Source organism: Polypterus senegalus, chromosome 12 (assembly GCF_016835505.1).
Source record: "Polypterus senegalus isolate Bchr_013 chromosome 12, ASM1683550v1, whole genome shotgun sequence".
NCBI lineage: Eukaryota > Metazoa > Chordata > Cladistia > Polypteriformes > Polypteridae > Polypterus > Polypterus senegalus.
This window is the reverse complement of record NC_053165.1, coordinates 92,404,355-92,427,853: the sequence shown is the minus strand read 5'-3', so window position 1 is coordinate 92,427,853 and position 23,499 is coordinate 92,404,355. Positions and strand designations below refer to the sequence as shown.

General features: G+C 42.5%; 1 protein-coding gene across 3 annotated transcripts in view; it reads left to right on the top strand.

Moving 5' to 3' along the window:
* The window catches only part of LOC120541354 (proto-oncogene vav-like), a 147,797-nt gene that overhangs the window by 60,855 nt on the left and 63,443 nt on the right, over nt 1-23,499 (top strand). For all 3 annotated transcript variants that reach the window (XM_039772899.1, XM_039772898.1, XM_039772897.1), the window contains exons 2-8: nt 2,935-3,051; nt 8,383-8,441; nt 8,620-8,685; nt 11,757-11,865; nt 14,502-14,600; nt 17,330-17,398; nt 20,520-20,623. In XM_039772899.1, coding sequence (XP_039628833.1) covers nt 2,935-3,051; nt 8,383-8,441; nt 8,620-8,685; nt 11,757-11,865; nt 14,502-14,600; nt 17,330-17,398; nt 20,520-20,623 — 623 coding nt within the window. The remainder of the gene's footprint in view (nt 1-2,934; nt 3,052-8,382; nt 8,442-8,619; nt 8,686-11,756; nt 11,866-14,501; nt 14,601-17,329; nt 17,399-20,519; nt 20,624-23,499) is intronic.

Below are 23,499 nucleotides of genomic sequence, written 5' to 3'. Positions count from 1 at the left end.
GAATGTCAGGAGTGATTTGTGACAGATGGATATCAGCAAGAGTGAAAGGGAAGGTCTACAGGACGGTAGTGAGACCCGCTATGTTATATGGGCTGGAGACGGTGGCACTGACTAGAAAGCAAGAGACAGAGCTGGAGGTGGCAGAGTTAAAGACGCTAAGATTTGCATTGGATGTGATGAGGATGGACAGGATTAGAAATGAGGACATTAGAGGGTCAGCTCAAGTTGGACGGTTGGAAGACAAAGTCAGAGAGGCGAGATTGTGTTGGTCTGGACATGTGCAAAGGAGACATGAGGAGTATATTGGGAGAAGGACGCTAAAGGAACAGAGGAAGGCCTAAGAGAAGTTTTATGGATGTGGTGAGAGAGGACATGCAGGTGATAGAGGTGACAGAACAAGATGACGAGGACAGGAAGATATGGAACAAGATGATCTGCAGTGGTGACCCCTAACAGGAGCAGCCGAAAGAAGAAGAAGAAGATTTAATAGAGAGGAAGAAATGAAATTCAGTCACGGGCAGTTATACATGGCGATGTCAATATCACAATTTAATGCGATATTGACCAAAATTTTATTAAAAAATAGTTTTGACTGAAGTTTTACAAAATATTTGCGTGTTAATTCAAAGCCAAACAGAACAAAATTGTATTACACAACGAATAACTGCAACATGAAACATAATTTACTTTCAAATTATTACGGTTTAATCTTTTCTAATATGGTTACTTACTGGTTGTAATGTAAAATAGTTAGTTCTATTATGCATATTGTAATAAAACGAGACAAAGACAGATAAAGGTTTGGGGCAGCCACCCATATAATTTGGTATCCTGGCTGCAAAAGTCGTTTTCAAAGCACTGGCACTGAAGTGCATACAATGGAGTCTAAAACCAGACTGCGGGAGAAGGGAAAAGGGTAGGCTTTTAAAGGGGAAGACAGGAAGTGAGGTCAAAAGGATCGGGCACGTGTTCATTATTCATTGGATCAGGCCCGGATGTGACATCAGGGGGGCCGGAGCGTGTAAGGTCTGTTTCCATTGGTTCGGTCCCAGAAGTGATGTCAAGAGAGCCAGGTGGAGCCTCCCGGGTTTGGTCTACAGGGAAGTGAGAAAAAGAGTTAGTGCACTCTGCCACATCCCGGCATGCCTCAGAACTGCCTTCACTCGAGCCCTTTAGCTGCCTCCCATGCGGGCGTGCGTGACAATATGTAACAGTTCCCATGAAAAAAACAAGCTGTTTAAACTGTACATCTGCATCCCCGTACGTGAGCGACAGAACCGCAAAGACCAAAGCGAGCAGGGGGCAATAATAAGAATGCATGTGTTTGGGACGTCGTGAGCATACGACTGGATGGCTTGAACTCGCCGTATCTCTTAACCCATCGTACAGCATTGGCTGTGTCAGGCAGCACCTCTCTCTCAAAGAGGGTTGAGTGTAACTGTGCTGGAAAGTCAGCATTCAGTCGTTAAATGTCACCTGCCCTGTGCTTTTCAGTGATGTGATTTAACAGGGACTGGTGACAAGATTAGCACCTGCAGCTGGCAAATCTGACGTGCCCAATGGCTAGTATGTGACATCAGCTTAAAGAAATGCGGTTTACATTACAGACAACATTTTACTGTGCTTCCCCTTTTCAGCAGAAGGGCACATTTATATGGTCACTTGTTACTTGATATATCCTCACTGCTGAAATAAGAGAAAATAAATCTGCTGTTACGAGCATAGAAATAAAGATTTAGCCATGGTTCCTGTTGATGTGAGTAATAGAATTAAACATAATACAATAATAATAAAAAAATTATAAAATTATTATAATGTAAATTATTTAAAAAAACACTTCCTATCTCATGCCCTACATGTACTTTCCGCACCTTTCCTCTGCATGTGTGTGTCTGAACCTCTCTTAATCGTCGGTCGCCTTCTCGAGCCCCTTCCTCCAAATCCTTCTTTTCAGACTCTGTCATTATTTCCGAGGCATATTTCTTGCCTCCTGTCCGTTTTTATACTTCATGACTTTGAAGGCGACACTCTCGGTATGCACCTTTACTCCTCCTCATGCGTTTCACACTTGCACTTCCACTTTCTTTGCACCACCAAAGCCAAACTGACCAATCAGAGCAAAGCCAAACTGACCAATCAGAGGTGGTGTTTATTATATAATAAATCACACCTCTCATGGTGACCCCTTTACTTACATAACAGTGCTTTAATAAAATATGAGTTTTACGAAACGTCACAGGTTGTAACCAGTAGGGGGCACCACCAAGCTTCAAACTTCCCACCCCAGTCACGTGTTCAAAAAATGGATTTTAAGTCCATCAAGCACTTTATACAAATAAGCACAGCTAATAATCACGCAAAATCATGAAACTTTCTTCTCCCTCCACCACCCAACTTTAACTCCTCCAGATAAGGCAGTAGACTCCTTTTATGCTGAAAAGGCTTCTGTCGGCTTGTGGGGAGCATTTCTGGGTTGTTTGGGAGCTAGAGTAGACTTCCACTGACAGCACCCCCTTATGGCCACCTAGAGACCCCAACAGCGTTGTACTTCTGGACTCCCGTTTCCATTTACACCTGCGAGTATCCAAGCTGGGACACTTCCACCAGATCACTGCCATCAATGTATGCGGGAATAGAGCTGCTCCAGGCCTTCTGTTTCTGCTCGTCCATCCCCTGGCACTTTCCAGCTTGGCAAGAGGTCATGCTGTCCTCCATGGCACTGACAAGACGAAGGGTGACAGTGATGGCGATAAAATACATGAGTTTTTGCTTTGCCATCAGGCACAGTGCCCTAATTTCTGATTTTTCTTAGCTTCTCATAGCAATTTGTGGCAATCTCCAATATACAGTACTGTACGTTACTTCACGGGCTGCAATGTGCTTACTTGTATACTAATAATAAACCGTCTTTCTTTTCCTTTTCTTATGTTGCAGTTTTTGTGCCTGAAGAATATTCGGACATTCCTAAATGCTTGCCAAGACAAATTTGGAATGAAGAAGAACGAGCTGTTTGAAGCCTTTGACTTATTTGATGTTCGGGACTTTGGCAGGGTGAGATTGCAGCACTCCTCATTTGTTGCTTTTGTGGAATTTCTTGGAATTTTGGGCTCAAAATATCTAATAAAAAACTCTATAAGTTAAAGTTTGGTTATAATGTAAAGTTCTCAACATGAGAGGTTCTTTATTTACACTGAATAGTGTGGGATAGATAGATAGATAGATAGATAGATATATGAAAGGCACTATATGATAGATAGATAGATAGATAGATAGATAGATAGATAGATAGATGAAAGGCACTATAAGATAGATAGATAGATAGATAGATAGATAGATAGATAGATATTAATTTTAGTATAGTATGTGGGATAGATAGATAGATAGATAGATAGATATTACTTTTAGTATAGTAGGTGGGATAGATAGATAGATAGATAGATAGATAGATAGATATTAATTTTAGTATAGTAGGTGGGATAGGAAAGAATGCAGGTTAGGTGGATTGGTAACGCTAAATTTACCGAGGTGTGTATGGTGTGTGTTTGTGTTCATCCTGTGGTGGTCTGACCCCCTCTCCTGGTGTTGTCCCTGCCTTGTACCCTATGATTTCTGGGATTGAATCCAGCTGCCCCCCTCTCCTGGGTAAATGGATTAGGGAGATGGGTGGATGAATGAGTTAAAGACTGATTTCTCTGTAAAGTACTTGGACATAGTAATCTAAATAAAGTTCCAATATTCACTGCATTGTCCAGTAATTTATCACAGGGGTCACTCTAAAAGGGACAATATAAATTAAAAATTATGCTATATAACATTTTCTGATTCTTGGACATGGAAGTAGCTTTGGTTGCCTTTATTTTAGAAATCATTCTGGAAAGTGCCATATGATAGCATAAGATACAGTAACATGAATAAACATGGGTGCTGAAGTCTATTTTGGCAGCGTCATGCACACGACTGTAGGCAATGTGGACATGAGGCCAGCTCATCACACTCCTCACATACACACTCTATCAAACAGCCATTATAGCATTGCCAGTTAACCTAACTTCCACATCCTTGGGGATGACAGAAACCCGTTCATGCGTGGAGAGAAGTGGATGAGGAATCTGTGAGATGGCAGCACTAACCACTGCGCCACCGTGCCACCCAGTTCCATCTGACATAAATATTAAATATTTTCCCTTCTAAGCTCAGTGTGCTGTATGTCAGTATAGTTATTAGGAAACACAAAAATTACATGAAGTAGAAACATTTTCATGGCTGTGGTCTACAGAACATCACGGTGCTGCTGTATCCTTGTTCTTTTTGATCCTGGGTGAAGTGCTTTCTGGGTAGAATGTTCAGGGTATTCCCTTGCGGTCTATGGATATGCTGAACCATGGATATGGATTTACAAGACAGCAATTGTGTGATTAACTTTGGACTGGCATGACTTTCACAACATAGAGGCCCATAGCTTGAAGTGGATGAACACTTGGATGGAAATGAATCCGTTTTTCAGCCGGATATCCACTTGTTGTGTGTGTGATTGGTCGACCCTTTCACCTCTGCAGCCCTTTGCCCTGAATCTCTGATCTCAGTGTTGTCTGCTAATTCTCATTTCAATCTCTATGAACAGCAGCTTCACTTGTCACTCAACAGGACCTCATTTGAACCTCACTTGTGCAGAGGAAGCCTGTGGGAGGAGGAGGAGGCCTCCAAAGCAGGAAACATGAAAACCTCACAACCAGCGAGGAGCCGTCACTGGGCTGCAGATGCGTGATAATGAGCCACGCAGTGCAGAATGGGAGTCACTTAACAAGACGTCTCTCTCTTTTTCTCTAGCTGACGACCACATTCTGTTCACTCAGTTAATTCAGATGTTTGTTTTTTTTTACATTTTTTTCAATTTCAAGCACTTTGTGCACCACAACATACTGATTGGAGTACAAATTAAAGTACGGCATGCCGTAGCTTGGGCTCGAAGGATCTCCAGCCTAGTTTGGAGTTTGCATTGCCTCCTTGTGTCTGGATACTCCCGTTTTCTGTAAAACCTTCAAAGACGTGAAGGCTAACTCTGTTATGATGGATGCCCAAGGATCTTTTTTATGAATCAGGACCTCGATATTACGGCTCATGCGAAGGACAGCACCAGTTTAACATCACAGTGTACCCATCACTGCACTGGGGCACTGGGATCCACATTCAGACCACCTGGTGTGACATGGCCTGTCATAAAGTGGCACCCCGTCTAGGGAGGATCACTGCCTTGGCCCAAGTGCTGCAGTGCTAAGCCCTCGGGCTAATCCAACAAGTGCATTCAGAAAATGAATAAATGCGTGTATGGTTAAATGGTTAATAAAGAAAATGGATGCAGCTGACATATTTAAAAGCAAAAATGTATTAACTGTATGGTGATAGCAATCCACTTTATATGAAAAGCTACATATCAGACTTGCAGAAGATTAAGTCTACATTTGTTTCTTATTTAGTATTGATAATTACTAAATGTAATTCTTTACATTTATATAGTGCTTTCCTCACTACTCATAGTAAGTGTGGAGCCACTTCAGCCACCACTAATGTGTAGCATCCCCCTGGATGATGTGACAGCAACCATATTTGCACCAGTACACTCACCACACATGAGCTGTTTGGTGGAGATAGCTAGCCAATTAGAGACAGGGGATGATTAGGGGGCCAGAATGACAAGGCCTTGGTGGGCAATTAAGCCCGGACATCGGGATACCCCCTACTCTTTACGAAGGATGCCCAGGGATCTTTAATGACCACAGAGAGTCAGGACATCAATTTTACGTCTCATCCAAAGGATGGCATCATTTTTACATCATGGTGTATCCATCACTGCACTGGGGGGCATTTGGATCCACATTCAGACCATAGGGTAAACACCCCCGATGGCCTCACCAACACCTGTTCCAGCAGCAACTCAAACTTTTCCTGGGTGGTCTCCACATCAAACACTGGCCGGACCTGAGCAGGCTTAGCTTCAGGTGGATGATCTCTTCTGATCTCTTTGCATGCGGTATGGCTGCTGGATTTGATCTACTTTCTTAATTGTCTTTTCACATGACCTTTTTGAAAAGAGGTGGGGGTTGGGGTGTCAGAGCACAGGGTCAGCCATTTGTACAGCACCCCTGGAGCAATTTTCCGGTTAATGGCCCAACAGAGTAGGATCCCTTCTGGCAAACCTTGCAGACATACCCATTTGTTTTGGTCAAGGATGATATCTTCCTTTCTCTTATGCACAATATGGCCAAAGGTATGTGGACAATCCTCCAAATTACAGAGTTCAGGTGTGTCGGCCACACCCATGGACACAATCGAGCACATAGTCATGTGATCTCCATTGTCAAACAGAATGGGTCACAATGAAGAGCTTGGTGACTTGGTGCTGTCACAAGATGCCCTTTGTGTAAGCCAATAAGTGAATTCTGAAAATGAATAAATGGTTGGATAGATGGATGGATGGATAGTTAATCAGTGCTAAGCCCTTCAGTCTAATCCAACAAGTGCATTCAGATAAAGAATAAATGCTTGGATAGTTGGATAATCAATAAAGAAAATGGATGGAGCTGACAAATTTAAAGGCTAAAATGTATTAACTCTATAGAGATAGCAATCCATTTTGTATGAAAAGCTACATATCAGGCATACAGATGATTAAGTCTAAATACTCGTTTGCTTTGGTCAGAGTTGACACCTTCCTTTCTTTTATACACAATATGGCCAAACGTGCCTGGACACCCCTCCGAATTACTGAGTTTAGGTGTGTCAGCTGCACCCATGCATAAAATTCGAGTACATAGCCATGCAATCTCCATTGACAAACAGGATGGGTGGTCATGAAGAGCTCAGTGACTTTAAATATGACACCTATGCCCCAGTCAACTGCGAGTGCTATAATTATGAAGTAGAAGTGTCTAGGAGCAACACCAGCTAGGCCATGAAGATGCAAACTGACGGAGCAGGACCACCAAGTCCTGAAGAACATAAATATCACCTACCATTTATAGCAACACTCACAACATAGTTCCAAACTGCCATTGGAAGCAACATCAGCTCAGGGTCTTCGTAAAATGGGTCTCCATAGCTGAACAGCTTCACACACGATCATTATGTGCAATGCCAGGTGCAGTGGTGTAAAGCAAGACACCATTGAACTCTGCAGCAGTGGAAACATGCTCTCTGGGGGGGATGAATCGCGTTTCACTGTCTGGCAGTCCGATGGACGAATCTGGGTTTGTCAGATGCTTGGAGAATGCTACCTTCTGGTCTGCAAAGTATCTAAAATGGTAAGGGGCTGTTTGTCAGAATTTGAGCTAGACCACTTTGTTCCAGTGAAGGGTACTGTCAATGCTACAGGATAGAAAGACATTTTAGACTTTGAACAGGCAAAAGTTTGCAGAAGGCCCTTATCTGTCCCAACATGACTGTGTCCCCTGTGCACAAAGCAAGCACCATAAAGACATGGAGGAACTCGAGCGGCCTGCACAAAGCCCTGATATCAACCCTACTGAACACCTTTTGGGATGAATCAGAATGTAATTTGTGAGCCAGGTCTTCTCATCCAGCATCGATATCTGACCTCACAAATGCTTTTTTGGCCAATCGAGCTCACATTCCCATAGACTTCTGTTGGAAAGCCTTCACAGAAGAGTGGAGGCTGTTATAGCCTCAAAAAGGGAGAGACAACTCCACATTAATGCCCATAGTTTTTGGAATGGTACGCCCATCGAGCTCATATAGGTGTGATGGTGAGGCATCCACAAATTTTTGGCCAAATAGTTTTCTGTGATCATGGGTGACAATACAGAACACCAAGACAAGCAGAAGAGAAGGCTTATACTTATGCATGCCTTTTACAGTATATTAACATTCTTCAATTTAAGGTTTCTAAATGTGTCTAAAACAGAAGCAAAGTAAAATAAATGCAACAAAGTGGTACCAACACAACCTGGATGGATAGCAGCTCAACTTGCTAGGAGCGTAGGCATCCAATATGTCTTAATAACCAGATGAATCTTTGGTGTCTGATCTGGTGTGGTCCCTGGAGAGATGAAATCCAAGAGACTCCTGGGCTTGTAAGTGACTCGAGATTTAGGCCAGTCTTGTGATTCGTTGATATACATGTTGGGCCAATGGAACGTCATAGTGTAGGTCTGATCTTCCTTTTTAAGTCCGTTATGTCTGCTCTTTTAACAAGGGTTTACAAGTATGTGAAAAAAGCAGACGTTTCTTCACTTGAGTTATTAAGAACGATCTACGCATTTGTGCTTTGTTTAGCTGTGTGAATGCCAACAGCTTCTGATGATGCCACAGGACCGGGCGGAATCTGTCAGAGATGCTGACCAGTCTCATGTCATTTATCTCTTCTAGGTTGTCATGACGTTGTCCATTTTATCCAGCACTTCAATTGCCAGAAGTCGAGGGATCCCGTAAGTTCAGACTCCTTTGTGGTGTTAAAGTCTGTCAAGTCTGTGTATCCTATGAGTTACCTGAGAGAACATGGTGTGCCAAGTCAAAAGATTTGGTGATTGCTCACTCTACAACATTGTCTCTTTTGTCGGTTGCCTGTGGGATTATTCATTCTTTGCATTTCTTCCTCCTTCTTAGGCCATTTCTTCCACAAAACAACCTTCCGGATGAAGAGATTTATAGCGGCCTTTCTGACCAGATGGAGTAAGTCTGTGTTCCTTTTTCCACTTGGCTACTCTGCATTGGGTTAAGCACGATTATATGAGTGAGTGTGGGCATAGACGTCAATGTGCCCCACAGTGGACTGGCACCCCAATCTAATGTCATGTCCTCTCTTGTACCTGATGCTGCTGGGATCGGCTTCGGCATTGGCGATTCCAAATTAGACAGAGTGGTTAAATGAATGGGTGGGCATTGAAATTCTCTTGAGTTGTTTGACTCTTTATAAACATGCAGATTTCAGACATGCTCCAATCAGATTCTTTATGGGCCAATATCAATTTCCATTTCCACTTACTGATTTTTCTTCCTTTAACTTTTAAATTTTTTTTGCGCTAATTGTTGCACTTCTGCCAAGGTTCCTCCTCTGGCTGGACTTCAAACCTTTGTTTCATGTCCTGTTTATACATTTTTGAGTTATTTATTTATAATGTTACTTTTGTTTATTATTTGCTTTATTCCTTATGCTTGTATTTTGTTTCTTGTGTTTTGTGGGTGGTTCCCCAGGAGGCGGGGCCACCCGCCCATCACCACAAGGTACTGCCCTCAGTCCTATAAAGGTGGGGGCAACCCACAATTCCTTGTGGTTTATTTTGAATGCACTTGGGAGTTGATGAGTGTTTCATTGTAATTGTTTGTGTGCTTTTTGTAATTTCTAGAATTTTGACCTCTTTTGATGTGGTTTTCGACTGTAGTGGGACTTTATTCACCTTTGATTGCCTTTGCTGGCAACTCCTTTTTGTGCTCCGCAATGCTTCATGTTATTATAATGTGTTTTTGTTAGGAATAAATCCTTTATTTAATGAAGCTCCTGTGTTTACTCTGTACAAAGGACGCAATATAGCACCTGACCCGACACAGATTCACACGGGGGGCATGGGTAAAATAAATAAACTTTTATTTTTCTTCATCCCTGGGCTACACCTTCCTTGTACCCACAGACACAACACAGTCCCAAAGCACAGACAGCAAATCACCACAAGCACTTTCTTCTTTCTTTCACCACCACTCCTCCACAGCTTTGTCCTCCTTCCACCCGACCAGTGCCCAAAAGGGGCCAGCAGCTCCTGCTGCAGCACCCCTTGGCGGCACCTGCAGAACCCCACAGAGCTGCACAGAACTCCAACCCCCATGAAGCCCTGGGGGAGTCCGGGGCACAGCTGCAACCCAGGGAGGCTGCCATCTAGCATCCAGGGGTAGATACTGGGTTTCCCTGGCAGATGTGGTGAAGGGGCATTCCGGCCAGGCATGGACCCAGGCCATCCGTATAATAAGCCGGGGTTGATGGCAATATCCCCCTCTAGTGGTAATTTCTAGAGAATTGTAGGACTGTTGTGGATGAAATGAATGAGACATACCTGGGGAAATGCATCCACACTGTATCTTATGACCCCAGGAGAGCTGTAAATGTGACATGACAGGTCACTAGCGATTTGGGTTAACGATCTCCTGATTTCAGACACTTCGCTACATCCTGACCCCATCCTTTCTACCAATCCTTAAATTGTCTCTGCTTGTGCAATACTTTAATGTAAAAAGCCAATATTCTGGTCTGTTCTCTCTTCTAAAGTTTGCCTGGCTGCTCTCTAAATAAATTACATTATGGCTGCACAACAGCACGTGCGCTTCCTCAGGTACTGTAATTGTGCAAAAGGTAACGCTACAACTAAACTATTGTAAAACGTAGAAAACGAGATACTGAAGAAATAGTTTTTTGAGATCAGTCCAATATACCAAACACCATGTGAGGCATTGGGAGAGAAAAATCAGTGGCTGATCAGTTGGAGCACCACTAGTAGATATGAAATTCACTTGGAGGTTCATCTCAAAATACAAAATACTGACCATTTATACCACTGCAAGCACTTTGTTGAGGGCGATCATTGTGAACATGACAATGTAGAGTGGCATAATGTCACAGAGGCTGCCCCACTGCTTCATGGATTTGGGTTCAATTCCAGATCATGGCAATGGTTTGCAACTGTAAACTGGCTTAATATGAGTATGTGAGTGCTGTGATGAGCTGGTGTTCCACCAAGTCTGCTTTCTTCTTAGATCCCAGTACTGCTGGGATAGACGCTTGCTTGCCATGACCTCATATTAGAACATTAGAAACATTTTATTCATAACGCATTGGTGAGGCCTCATCTGGAGTACTGTGTGCAGTTTTGGTCTTCAGACTACAAAATGGCCATAACAGCACTAGAAACATTCCAGAGGAGAGCAACTGCAATGATTCCAGGGCTACAGGGGTTGAATTATGAGGAAATATTAAAAGAGCTGAGGCTTTTAGTTTAGGAAAAGAAGATTAAGAGGAGACCTGATTGAAGTGTGTAAAATTATGAAGGGTATTAGTCCTGGTGATCGAGACTGTGACTTCAAAATGGGCTCATCAAGAACACGGGGACACAGTTGGAAACCTGATAAGGGTAAATTTCTCACAAACAGTTTGTCTTGACACAGGAAAGCCACAGATACTTGAAATAGATGACCACGTACAGTGGTAGACAGCAGGACTTTAGGGGCCTTCAAAACTCGACTTGATGTTATTTTAGAATAATTTTAAGTGGATAGGACTGGCCAACTTTGTTGGGCTGAATGGCCTGTTCTCGTCTAGATTGTTCTAAAGTTCTAATTTTGATGCCCAACAAAACTTGACGATGATATCCACCTAATTCCGCCAGTGTATTCTATTAGGGAGTGGATAGACGTCTGATTGCTGTGGTTTTAGTTCCTGGCCTTCTCCGTGTATGTCACTCACATATTAATGGTAATTATCCTTATAAGTAATGCACATTTCAGTACTCATTACTCACCACTTCATGACCATGATGCTGCAATCAAAGATTAAGGAGGGAAAGCTTGCTATGAAACTTGGGCTTCAAAATTAGGGTCTAAAAGTGGCTCTTCAATAGAGAGAAAAGCTGTCTCCTCCAATATCTGCTCGTATTTGTCTGTTTTGGAAACCTAAATTACAAAACATGCTGGAAGAGAAGCAATTTCTCTTTCTCTGCATTTCTTTTTACATGCACCAAATTGAATCTGTTTCATTGCAGTGACACTGGAGAAGAAGATGATGATCTCTATGATTGTGTTGAGGACGAAAATGATGAAGGGGATGAGATCTATGAAGACCTGATGAGGACTGAGGTTCCAGTAGAAACAGTGAGTCCCTGTGGAGCTTTTATTACTTAATGTTGACATGCTGAATCTGAAAGCTTACCTGGAGTAAAGAATGAAATTCTTACAAAATCCATGTTAAGTAATGCTGCCAGGAACAGGGAATGCAAAGGAGGTCCTTCTTCTTCATTTGATTGGCTTACTGTATGATTAACCAACACACAGAAATCCAAACACAACATTTTATGTCATACAGACAGTGGATTCAGAAAGAATTCAGACCCCTTCACTTTCTGGTCACTTTGTTGTGTTGTAGATTTAAGTTTAAATGTATCAATTTGTCATTTTTCCCCATCAGTCTGCACTCAATAACCCATAATGACAAAGTGACAACATGTTTTTTGGAAAGGTTTCCAGATTTATTCACAATCAAAAACTGAAATCTCTCCTTCATATAAGCATCCAGAGTCTTTGCTGTGCTGTGATGTGTATGTAAGGTCCACAATTCACACCAAGCTATGAAGTCCAATGAACTCCATGACCAAATTGTGGTGAGGCATCAACAGGGCAATGGCGATAAACCCATTTCTCAAGCTCGGAGTGTTCCCAGTAGCACAGTGGCTTCAATCGTGGTGAATTGGAAGTAGTTTGGAATCATGTCTTGTCAGACTGAGTAGGACCCTTTGCTCTGGCACTCCAAGTTGTGGTCGGGTGAATCCTGTTTGCTTTAATTCCTCTCCAGATAAGCATTCAGAGTCTGAAATTTTTCTCAGGTGCATCCTGTTTGCTTTAATTCTCTTTGAGATGTTTCTAGAACTTGATTGGAGTCCACCTGTGGCAAACTGAGTTGATTGGATATCATTTAGAAAGACACACACGTGTGTATGTAAGGTTCACAATTCACTCTGCACGTCAGGACAAACACCAAGCTATGAAGTCCAAGGAACTCCATGATCATATTGGGGATAGAATCATTTCTCAAGCTCAGAGTGTTCCCAGGAGCACAGTGGCTTCAATCATGGTGAAATGGAAGGAGTTTAGAACCACGTCTTGTCAGATTGAGTAGGACCTTTTACTGTGGCACTCCAAGTTGTGGTGAATCCTGTTTGCTTTAATTCCTCTTCAGAAACGCATTCCAACTCTTTGCTGAGCTCAGATATATCCTGTTAGCTTCAGTTCTCTTTGAGATGTTTCTAGAACTTGATTGGGGTCTACTTGTGGCAAACTGAATTGATTGAACATCTTTTGGAAAGACACACACCTGTGTATATGAGGTCCACACTTCACATTGTATGACAGGACAAAAACCAAGCCATGGAATCTAAGGAACTCTCTGTAGACCTCTGTGATCAAACTGTGGTAAGGCACACATAAGAGCTAGGGGGATAGAGCCATCTGAAAGATTTGAGCATCCTCAGGCCCCAATAATTGGAAGAACTTTGGAACCACCTGGATTCTTCCTAGCTTAACGAGGCAAACAGGAGGCCAATTAAGTACCAGCCAGGCGAGAAGAGGCAGGTCCAGGGGGTCAGACACTGGAAGTGACATCAGCGGTGGTAGGGCTGCCAGTCATCTGGTCTGTAGAGGGAGTAAGACAAGAGGCATTAGTAAAGAGCGCCACCTTGTGCTTTTGTAAGGAATTACTACCACTGGAGACTTCAAGCTGTCCCCATGGCAAATGTGTGACTTAAGGAAGAATGCATTAAAGTCATAAATTATTGGTTGCAAGAAATAAAGCATGCAGAATTTTGGAGCTAATTTGCCTTCAAGTCTTCTTTATAGTTAGTTTGAACAAAATTGTGCAAGTGAAGCCGATTTGCAGATTTTATTTTAATATCGTGCTTGTAAGTCCAAAATTAGGATTTTAGACCTTGTAAAACACAGGCATGAAAAAAGTTTACGGGGCACATCCATTAGAAAGTAAATCAAAAGGTATTGATGACATCTTTCCAGAAGGAAGTCCGATGTAGAGAGATGAGTCCAGCTGCAGACCTCCGCAGTTCTGTGATTCAACTGCTCTGCTGGACAGCCAATTAGAACGCAGAGTTTTGTCACTTGGTTGACTTAAGTCAGATAACCCTCCCCTAACCCTAATCCTAATTATAGTGTAACCAGGCATTATTACTAACATGTATAATGTAAAGTGACAACCTCCTCAATGAAGTGGAGCTCTGGATGTCTGCAGCTACAGTCTATTGGATGAAGAACTAATTCAAAGATGGTGGAACTGCTGGTCATGTGGGTTCCAGGAAGTAAGTGGCGGGTCAACAGAAGTGGTGTCAGAGGTGGAACAGCTGTCAATCAAGGGAGTAAGAGAGACAAGGCATTAGCACAGAGCGCCAACCCTTGGTTCAGTGGATAATTACCATCTGAGAGCCCTTAAGCTGTTACCCAAACACACACGCGTAAACAGAGAAGTAGCCAGTGGTAATTCCACACAGACACAGAGAGATCATGTAGACTCCACACCGACAACATCTAAGTGTGGAATCCGAAACTACTCTCGGTGCAGCTAAGTCTTCTTAACATTTTTACTTCATAAATGAAGAAAGAAAACAAATAAGTGAACGACCTAAACTAATGAGGTATGTGTATGTGATTTTTGGACAAAACAACAAAAAGTTAAAGGTCTTGAAGTGATGTTTTCTCATATTCTGAACGTTCTCCTTGCTCTCTTTCAGCCCCAGAAGATGACCCCCATAGACAAAAAGAATTGCTGCTTGCAAGAAATTCGACAAACAGAGGAGAAGTACTCTGAGACACTAGGATCCATTTTACAGGTAAATTTGACAGGGTCCCAAGATGCTCCTCTGTCCTGTGGATGAACATTTACATGTTAGTAACTGAAGGAACGAAATGGCAACAAGGCTTTATTCATGCATGATGTTCATTGTTCTAAACATGATATTAAATTTACATTTATAATGTGTGTATTTGAATGATGTGCAGGCTGATATTAGGTGCTGTTATTTAAATAAGGTGACTTCCCACATCAAACAAGAGGATTTTTTATTTTACTTTCCTAAGCCTACCGATTCATTCAAAGGGTACCTGGTGAGTCTCTCTTCCGAACACCAAACACTAGGGACTTTTTCCTTCTATTGCTGAGGAAGAAACCGTATAGACTTCCTTTTTTGAACTTTCAACTGCAGAATCTCCAGGCACTTTTATATGTTCTCTTCCCAGTCTGGGTTTGGGACAGCTTGTGAGGAAATATCTAACAGCTTCGCTCTCCAAGTAAAATCAGCACATGAGTTCCTTTATGACTAACATTTTCAGGCATTCAGAATGTCAGGAGCCCATTTGGTGCATGTGCTGAGGTCTGGTGCACTTCTGACATCGGCGACAACTCATAAAGTGCCTTCAGAAGGTTTTCAGTTCCTGTCACGATATTCACATATTGCTATGTTGCAGCCTTGGGCAAATATCATTTAAATTCTTTAGTTTTTCCCAAATCAAATAACACTGAATATCCCAGAATGACAAAGTGAAAACAGGATTTTCTGAGTTTATGCAAATTTATTTAAAGTAAGAAACTAAACTATAACATTGACACAAGTATTCAGACCCTTTGTTTTGACGTTTGAAAACTGGCTCAGGTGCATCCCGTTCTATTGATCGTCATTGAGATGTTTGTACACCCTGTTTGGAGACCACCTGTGGGCAATTCAATTAATTGGAATGATTAGTAACGGCACCCATGACCAACTGTTGAGCAAACACCAAGCCAAGAGGTAACAAGAATTGCCTGCAGAGCATAGAGACAGGATTGTGTGGAGGCTCAGATGTGGTGAAGACTACAAGAACATTCCTGTAGCATTGACAGTTCAAAGGGCACAGTGGCCTCCATAATTTTTAAATGGAAGAGGTTTTGGAAGAAGCACAACTATTCCTAGAGCAGGCTGCCTGGCCAAAATGAGCACTCAGAAGGAAAGGGTCATGGTAAGAGAGGTGACCAAGGTGGTCACTCTGGCTCTGCTCTGGAGAACCTGTGTGGACATGGGAGAAACTTCCAGAAGGACAACCACCACTGCAACTCTCCACTAACCTGGACTTTATGGCAGAGTGGCCATATGACTCATGGAAGCCCACCTGGAGCTCACAAAAAGGCACCTAAATAACTCTCAAACTATGCAAATCAAGATTCTCTGATCTGATGAAACCAAGATGGAACTGTTTGCTTTCAGTTCTAAGTGTCACATCTGGAGGAAACCGGGCAATGTTCTTGACCTGACTAATACCATTCCTACAGTGAAGTAAGGTGGTGGTAGCTTAATGCTGTGGGCTTGGGAACTGGTCGGGGAGAGCTGAACAGAGAAGATTACTAAGATATCCTTAATGAACACCTGCTCCAGAGTGCACTGGACCGATCCTTTCAAAGGGTACCTGGTGAGTCTCTCTTCTGAACACCAAACACTTGGGAATTTTTCCTTCTATTGCTGAGGAAGAAACTGCCCAGATTTCCTTACTGAACTTTCCCCTGCATGGGGTTCTAGACAGTCTTATATGTTCTCTTCCCACACTGAGGTTGGGAAAAAGCTTTCCTGTCCAGGTAAAGTTAGGACATGCCTTACTTCACATCTAATATTTTCCAGCTTTCAGAATGCCAGGAACCCATCTGGTATCAGGATCCTCTGGTCTGATGAAAACAAGATTGGACTGTATGCTTTCAATTCTAAGTGTCAGGTGTGGAGGAAACCAGGCAATGCTCTTGACCTGCAAAATATCATTCTGAAAGTGAGACATGGTGGTGGTAGCATCTTGCTGTGGGTTCAGGAACTGGGAGGCTAGTCAGGATCAAGGGAGAGTACAGAGAAATCTGAAATGAACACCACATTCCAGAGCACACTGGACTTCAGACTGAAGGTTCACTTTCCAACAGGACAGACAACACTGGAGTGGCTTAGGGACAACTCTAGGAATGTTGTTGAGGAGCTCATTAAGAGCCCAGACTTGAATCGAATTGAACATCTCTAAAAATAGCCATCCACTGATGGTCTCCTCCAACCTGACAGAGCTTGAGTGGTCCATGAAGAAGAACGGTGAAGAAAATCCCCAAATCCAGGTGTGTGAAGCTTGTTGTGTTTCAACCAAGAAGACTCCAGGCTGGAATGGCTTCCAAAGGGGCTTCAACAAAGTGCCGAGTAAAGGGTCTGCATACTTGTGTCAATGGGATAGTTCAGTTCTTTATTTTTAATAAATTTGCAAAAGAATTTTAAACTCCTATTTGCATTTTTATCACTTTGGAGTGTTGCTTGATGAGGGGAAAAAAATGAATTGAAGAATACAGTTGCAACAAAACAAAATGTCTAAAAAGTGAAGGGGTCTGAATAAGTTGTAAAGGCGCAGTATGTGAGCACACACTTGTGTGGAAATTTGAAGTCCCACATTGATTTTACCTTTTTTGGTCAATACCTGAGTCACAAATGGTCATAGAGCATTAGCCGTACAAATAGTGCTTCCCAAGATGTATCTTTAATTTTTTTTCTTCTTTTTTTTACAACTTTAGCACTTTCTTAAACCGCTACAGAGATTCCTTCAACCACAGGATATTGAGACGATTTTCATCAACGTTGAGGTACTTTCAGTTTTTCTTCTTTTGTTTTCAAATGTTTCTTCTGAAGCTTTAGTCCTTCTGTGCTCTTTTCCTGAAATATTTGTAAAAATGGTTTTGAATTGCTGTTTTCCATCAAATAATATCTTTTTGGATTTGCAATGGCAACAAATGCATTTTCTTCATTGGCACTGGCACATCTGGCAGGGGCACTAAAGCTTGGAAATAATCTAATTAAGAGAAACATGCTAAGCGCGGTCCATGTTCATTATGGATTCTGAATGGCAACGTAGATCTTAGTGTCCAACTGTTCTTTCCAATGCATTCTTGTTTATCATGGTGCCTGAGAGTGGCAGCTTGTGTCCTCTCTTTTCATGTGACAATGCTACAACTGCTGCTATTGCACCTTCTATTCCAAAGGCATCTACAGCACACCCAATGAGCAAATTCTTAGGACCACTACACTAATACTGGGTAGGACCTCCTTTTAACATCAAAACAGCTTCAACTCTTCATGGCATTCATGGGATTCTACAAAATGTTGCAAACATTCCTTTGAGATTCTGGTCCACCTTGAGATGATTGCATCAACCAGTTTCTTCAGATTTGTCACCTGCACATTCATTCTGCCAATCTCCTGTTCTAAACACGTCCCAATGATGTTCTATTGGATTCAGATTTGGTGAATTTGAAGATCACTGAAGACCACTGAACTCATTGACATGTTTGTTAAACCACTTTGAGACAACCCTTGCTTTGTGATGTGATGCATTATCATGTTGAAAGTATCCACTAGAAGAAACTGTGGCCTAGAAGAGATGCACTTGGTCAGCAACAATACACAAATAGGCCGTGGCATTCCAGCGATGATTGATTTATGTAATAATGAGCCAAAAGGATGCCGAGCAAACATTCCCCACTCCATTACACCACCACCACCAACACCAACCTGGACTGTTGACACAAGTTCAGATTGGATGTTGATGGGAAAGGTGCTATATATATATAAAATGCATTATTGTTATTATTTCTGACCCAACCATCTGTGTGCCTCAGTAGAAATCAAGATTCAACAGACCAAGGTTACGTTTTTCAGGTCTTCAGCTGTCTAGTTTTGGTGAACCAACAGGAGTGGAATCCAACTTGGTCTTCTTACTGTACCGTTGCAGCACATCTTCTCAAGGTTCGACGCGTTGTGCATTCCGAGATGCTGTTCCGCTCACTACGGTTGTACATGGTGGTTATGAAAGTTCCCATAGCCTTTCTGTCAGCTCAAATCAGTCTGGCCATTCTCCTGTGATCTTTCTCATTAAGAAGTTATTTCTATCCGCAGAACTTCCACTCACTGGATGTTTTTATTTTTCATGCCATTCTGAATAACCTCTACAGGTACCAACAATCACGCCATGGTTGAAATCACTGAGGTCACATTGTTCCCTCATTCTGGTCTTTGATGTGGACATTAAGTGGAGCTCCTGAGCTACATCTGAATGATTTTTATGTGATTGGCTAAGTTGAGCAGGTGCACAGGTGTTCCTAATAGTTTGCTCAGTGGATGTAGAGTACATTGTTTGCAACAATACATATTTTACAAGGTTAACTGACTGAAACCACTGTCTGGGTCAGGGTGGTGACTGAAAACTTCAGCCTTGAGGTTTCCACATCAGACAAATTTAGATTTTCCTTTTATATAAAGCCCTTCAAATCTGGATACCCCTCAGAGAAAACTTTCATTCATTCATTCATTCATTTTCCACCACTTATCTGAAGCTGGACGCTGGGGGCAACAGTCTTTTCAGTGAAGCCCTTACGTCCTCTTCCCCAGCCATACTCTGCATCCCAAGGCCATAAATAATCCTCCTAGCAAGTCCTGGGTCTTCCCTCGGGGTCTCCTCTCAACTAGTTGTACCCATAAAATCTCCACAGGGAGGTGTCTGTATCAGATGCTAGAACTTCTTCAAGTAGCTCCTCTCAAAGCTTCTGTGCTTCTGGAGAGCCCAACTACCCTGCGGAGAGCACTCATTTTGGCCACTTGTACCCACGATCTCATTCTTTTGGTCATTACCCAAAGCTCATGACCATAGCTGAGGGTGGGGAAGTAGATGGACTGGTAAATCGAGAGCATTGCATTCTATCTCAGCTCCTTCTTCACCACCACAGATCGGTATAGCGACCTCATTAATGTGCGCTGTCGATCTCACCATTCCAAGACCTTGAAGTACTGAAACTCCTCCACTTGAGGTAGTAACTCACCTCCCACCTGGAGAGGACAGTCCATCTTTTTCCTATTGAAAACCAAGGCCTCAGATTTGGAGAAAACTTAAAGAACCAAATGCAACTTGACTAACATGTCACGTGCTTGATAGGAAGCAGCACTCTTGCTACCCTACAGTGGTCCTGTACTTCCTAGAGAGACTGGGTTCAAACCTCAGCCCAGTCAATTGTCTTTGGCTTAACTGATCAATATAAATTGGTGTTGTGGTGGGAGATTATTACAGCATGTTAGGGAGGGGTTCTCCAATTCTGCTATGAGATTTATATTTCTAATATGGCACCTGGATTTGCGTAGCTCCAAAACAAGATTAACCGAGTTCCGATAACTGAGCTGATTATATAATATAGTCAGTACGGGCGCACTGCACGATAACATCCAGTGAATACACTTGACTTGACCATACTCCGTTGACCCTTGACCTTCATTGGCCATGTATGTGTACAACGATTTAAGATATGAAGAGGTAGGGGAAGTGATGGCGAACGTGGTAGGTATGAGAGCGGCACCCGTTTTGACCTTGACCTTCCTGGGTTGACCTTTGACCTTGGAGGTCAATTCATCACCCCGAAAGCGAACAGTAGACATCACGTAGTATATGTGTACCAAATTTCAGGTCAATATTTCAAATGGTTTGCGAGCTACAGGTGATTTAAAATCCTGGACAGGCAAATGAACAGCCATGGTAGCAGCGTATTATAGAAGAAGATGCTTCACAGCTGCCATTGGCACAATTACTGAGAGCTGCATCACCTTCAGCCTCCATAATGAAAACCATTGTGACTGTCAGCATTTGCAAAAAAAAATTATATTTAGAAAAGTATAATCCAGGAACAGAGAAAGAAATCACCCTTTAATTCTTGGTTCTTACAGGAGTTAAGAAAAACACACCAAAGCTTATTGGAAGACGTCAGAGATTCCCTTCAGAATTACAACGCAGAGAATCTTTACCAAGTTTTCATCAATTACAAGGAAAGGTTGGTATGACATGGTACCTTCAAAGTCACAAGAAATAATTCTTACTCTGATATCCGTATCTTTGTTTTGGAATTTTTGGATATTTGGTTATGAAAAGGGGCTTTCTAAAGAAAGAATAATAAAATGAAGGTGATGATAACAACAGTAAAATACTTCTGGTGTAGTAAGAGGGGATGTCAAACTTGACGACTGTTATTGTGTCGTCTGAGGATGTCACATTGCATGAAGAGAAATCACATTTGGGTGACAACTGTCTGCTTGTCCTCACTGAGCCAGTGTTTAGAGGCCATCATTGCCCCAATGTGCGAATCCTAGTTAGGCCATTGTTAGCACCCCACATAGAGCCAATACAGTCATGTCCCTAAGTATTTGGGCGGTGACACATTTTTCATCATTTTTGCTCTGTTTGCCACTACAATGGATTTGAAACAACACAATCAAAATGTGATTGAAGTGCAGACTTTCTGCTTTAATTTAAGGGGTTTAACAAAAATATTGTATGAGCTCTTTAGAAAAGACAGCCATTTTTATACCTGATCCTTCTATATTTTAGGACTCAAAGTTTCCAAAGTATTGTGAGCTCGGCACCCCCCATTTTCTGACAGCCAGTGGCATGTTGCCTGACCATGCCTGTGCTATACGTATGGCGAGTTAAGCTGCCATCACTGCCCTTTTTTTTTACCATTTTCTTTTCCGGTGTGGTGTGTAAAACATGAAGCACTGGACCAATTATGCATAACCCTTCCGACCGAGCCCACACACAGAGCCCATCCCAATGACTTGACTTTGTCTTGTGAGTCACAGAGTCACTGGGGATATCAGACCACACGACTGGCAGCCAAAGGGGGGTGTGCCTCCAACTTACTAAGAGTAAATAAATGAAGTCTGCGAGTGATAATCACTAGAAAAGTTCAATAATGTGACAGTTAAGTCTCTTTATCATATTGAACACTCCATGAATCAGCCTACACAGTGAAGACAATGAAGACTAGTGATGGTGGCATAATGGAGCGGGATGTGTCTTTACGGCACCCATATTGTCTCTCTCAGTATTAGCACAGGATTGGCACAGGATGTCAGAACAGCATTCTTTGTCGTATCCAATAAGTGATGTACTCAATTGTAAATGTGACTTTTGACCTGGACAATGGCCTGTGAGACAAGCCTAAGGACATGATATTGAATTTCGCTTAATGCAGTGGTCCTCAGTCACCAAACGTAATGAAATCAGATGACAGGAATTGAACTGTAATGATTAGCACTCTCCACCACCAGCTATGGACCTCATTAGAGGTGTCATGGGCCAGCATTGCTGTGCTGATCTTTCAACATCTTGTTGAGTCAGTTTCCTTAAAGTTCATGCTGTTCTGAGAGAACATGGGCACCTTAGACGGGGGATCTTGTAAACAGGCCACTCAGTAATTGTTACAGGATTGAGGTTTGTTGACCCCAAGTGACAGCACTGAAGAAACGTTCTGGATTTCATAAGAGATCATAGATAGGAGGGGCATAAATATTAAACCTCAAGGAATGGTTCAAGATCACAAGCATAGTCCAAAAGGAAAAAAAATAATAATAATTAATTCTTTACCTTTCTGTAGCACTTTTCTCACTAGTCTCAAAGCGCTTTATGCAGTGAGTGGGGAGCCACTTCAACCACAACCAAAGTGTAGCACCCACCTGCATGATGTTATAACAGACATTTTTGTGCCAGTATACTCACCACCAGTGCTCATGAGCTGTTAGGTGGTAAAGTGGTGAGAGAGATGTCCAATTAGAGACAGGGGATGATTAGAGGGCCAGAATGACCAGGCCGTGGTGGGCAATGTAGCCTGGACATCGGGGATACACCCTACTCTTAATGAAGAATGCCCAGGGATCTTTAATGAGAGTCAGGACTTCAATTTTACATCTCATCCAAAGGACTGCACCATTTTGTACTGCACAGTGTCCACATTAATGCACTGGGGCATCGGGATCCACTGGGTAAGCGCCCCCTGTTGGCCTCACCAACACTTCTTCCTGCAGCAATCCAAGCTTTTCCTAGATGGTCTCCTATCCAAGTACTTGCCGGGCCTGACCATGCTTAGCTTTAAGGGGATCACCTCTTCTGAAGTGCATGTGGCATGGCTGCTGGATGAAGAAGTAGACCGGATTGACTAAAAATGGTAGATGATATCCTTCACCTTACCCTCTTAGTGTTTTTTTCATGTTATGAATTTATTTAAGAAAGCCTCGCTACTTCCTGCCACATTACGTTTCTCACTGAGCTGTGTGTCCGCCTCTCACCCGACTGACGGCCACCTCCGACCTCCAAGACTTTTCACCTACACCTGACATAGTTACAGTATGTGCAGATCCTTTATTTCTGCTGAGAAATTTCCCACAAGAATCATTTCCTTCACTTTCAGTCTGTGTTTGTCTGGGCTTCCACTTCACAAAGGCCCATAAACTCTGGTCTTCTTACTGTACTGTTGCAGCACATCTTCTCAAGGTTCGACGCGTTGTGCATTCCGAGATGCTGTTCTGCTCACTACGGTTCTACATGGTGGTTATGAGAGTTCCCATAGCCTTTCTGTCAGCTCAAATCAGTCTGGCCATTCTCCTGTGATCTTTCTCATTAAGAAGTTATTTCTATCCGCAGAACTTCCACTCACTGAATGTTTTTATTTTTCATGCCATTCTGAATAAACTCTACAGGTACCAACAATCACGCCATGGTTGAAATCACTGAGGTCACATTGTTCCCTCATTCTGGTCTTTGATGTGGACATTAAGTGGAGCTCCTGAGCTACATCTGAATGATTTTTATGTGATTGGCTAAGTTGAGCAGGTGTACAGGTGTTCCTAATAGTTTGCTCAGTGGGTGTAGAGT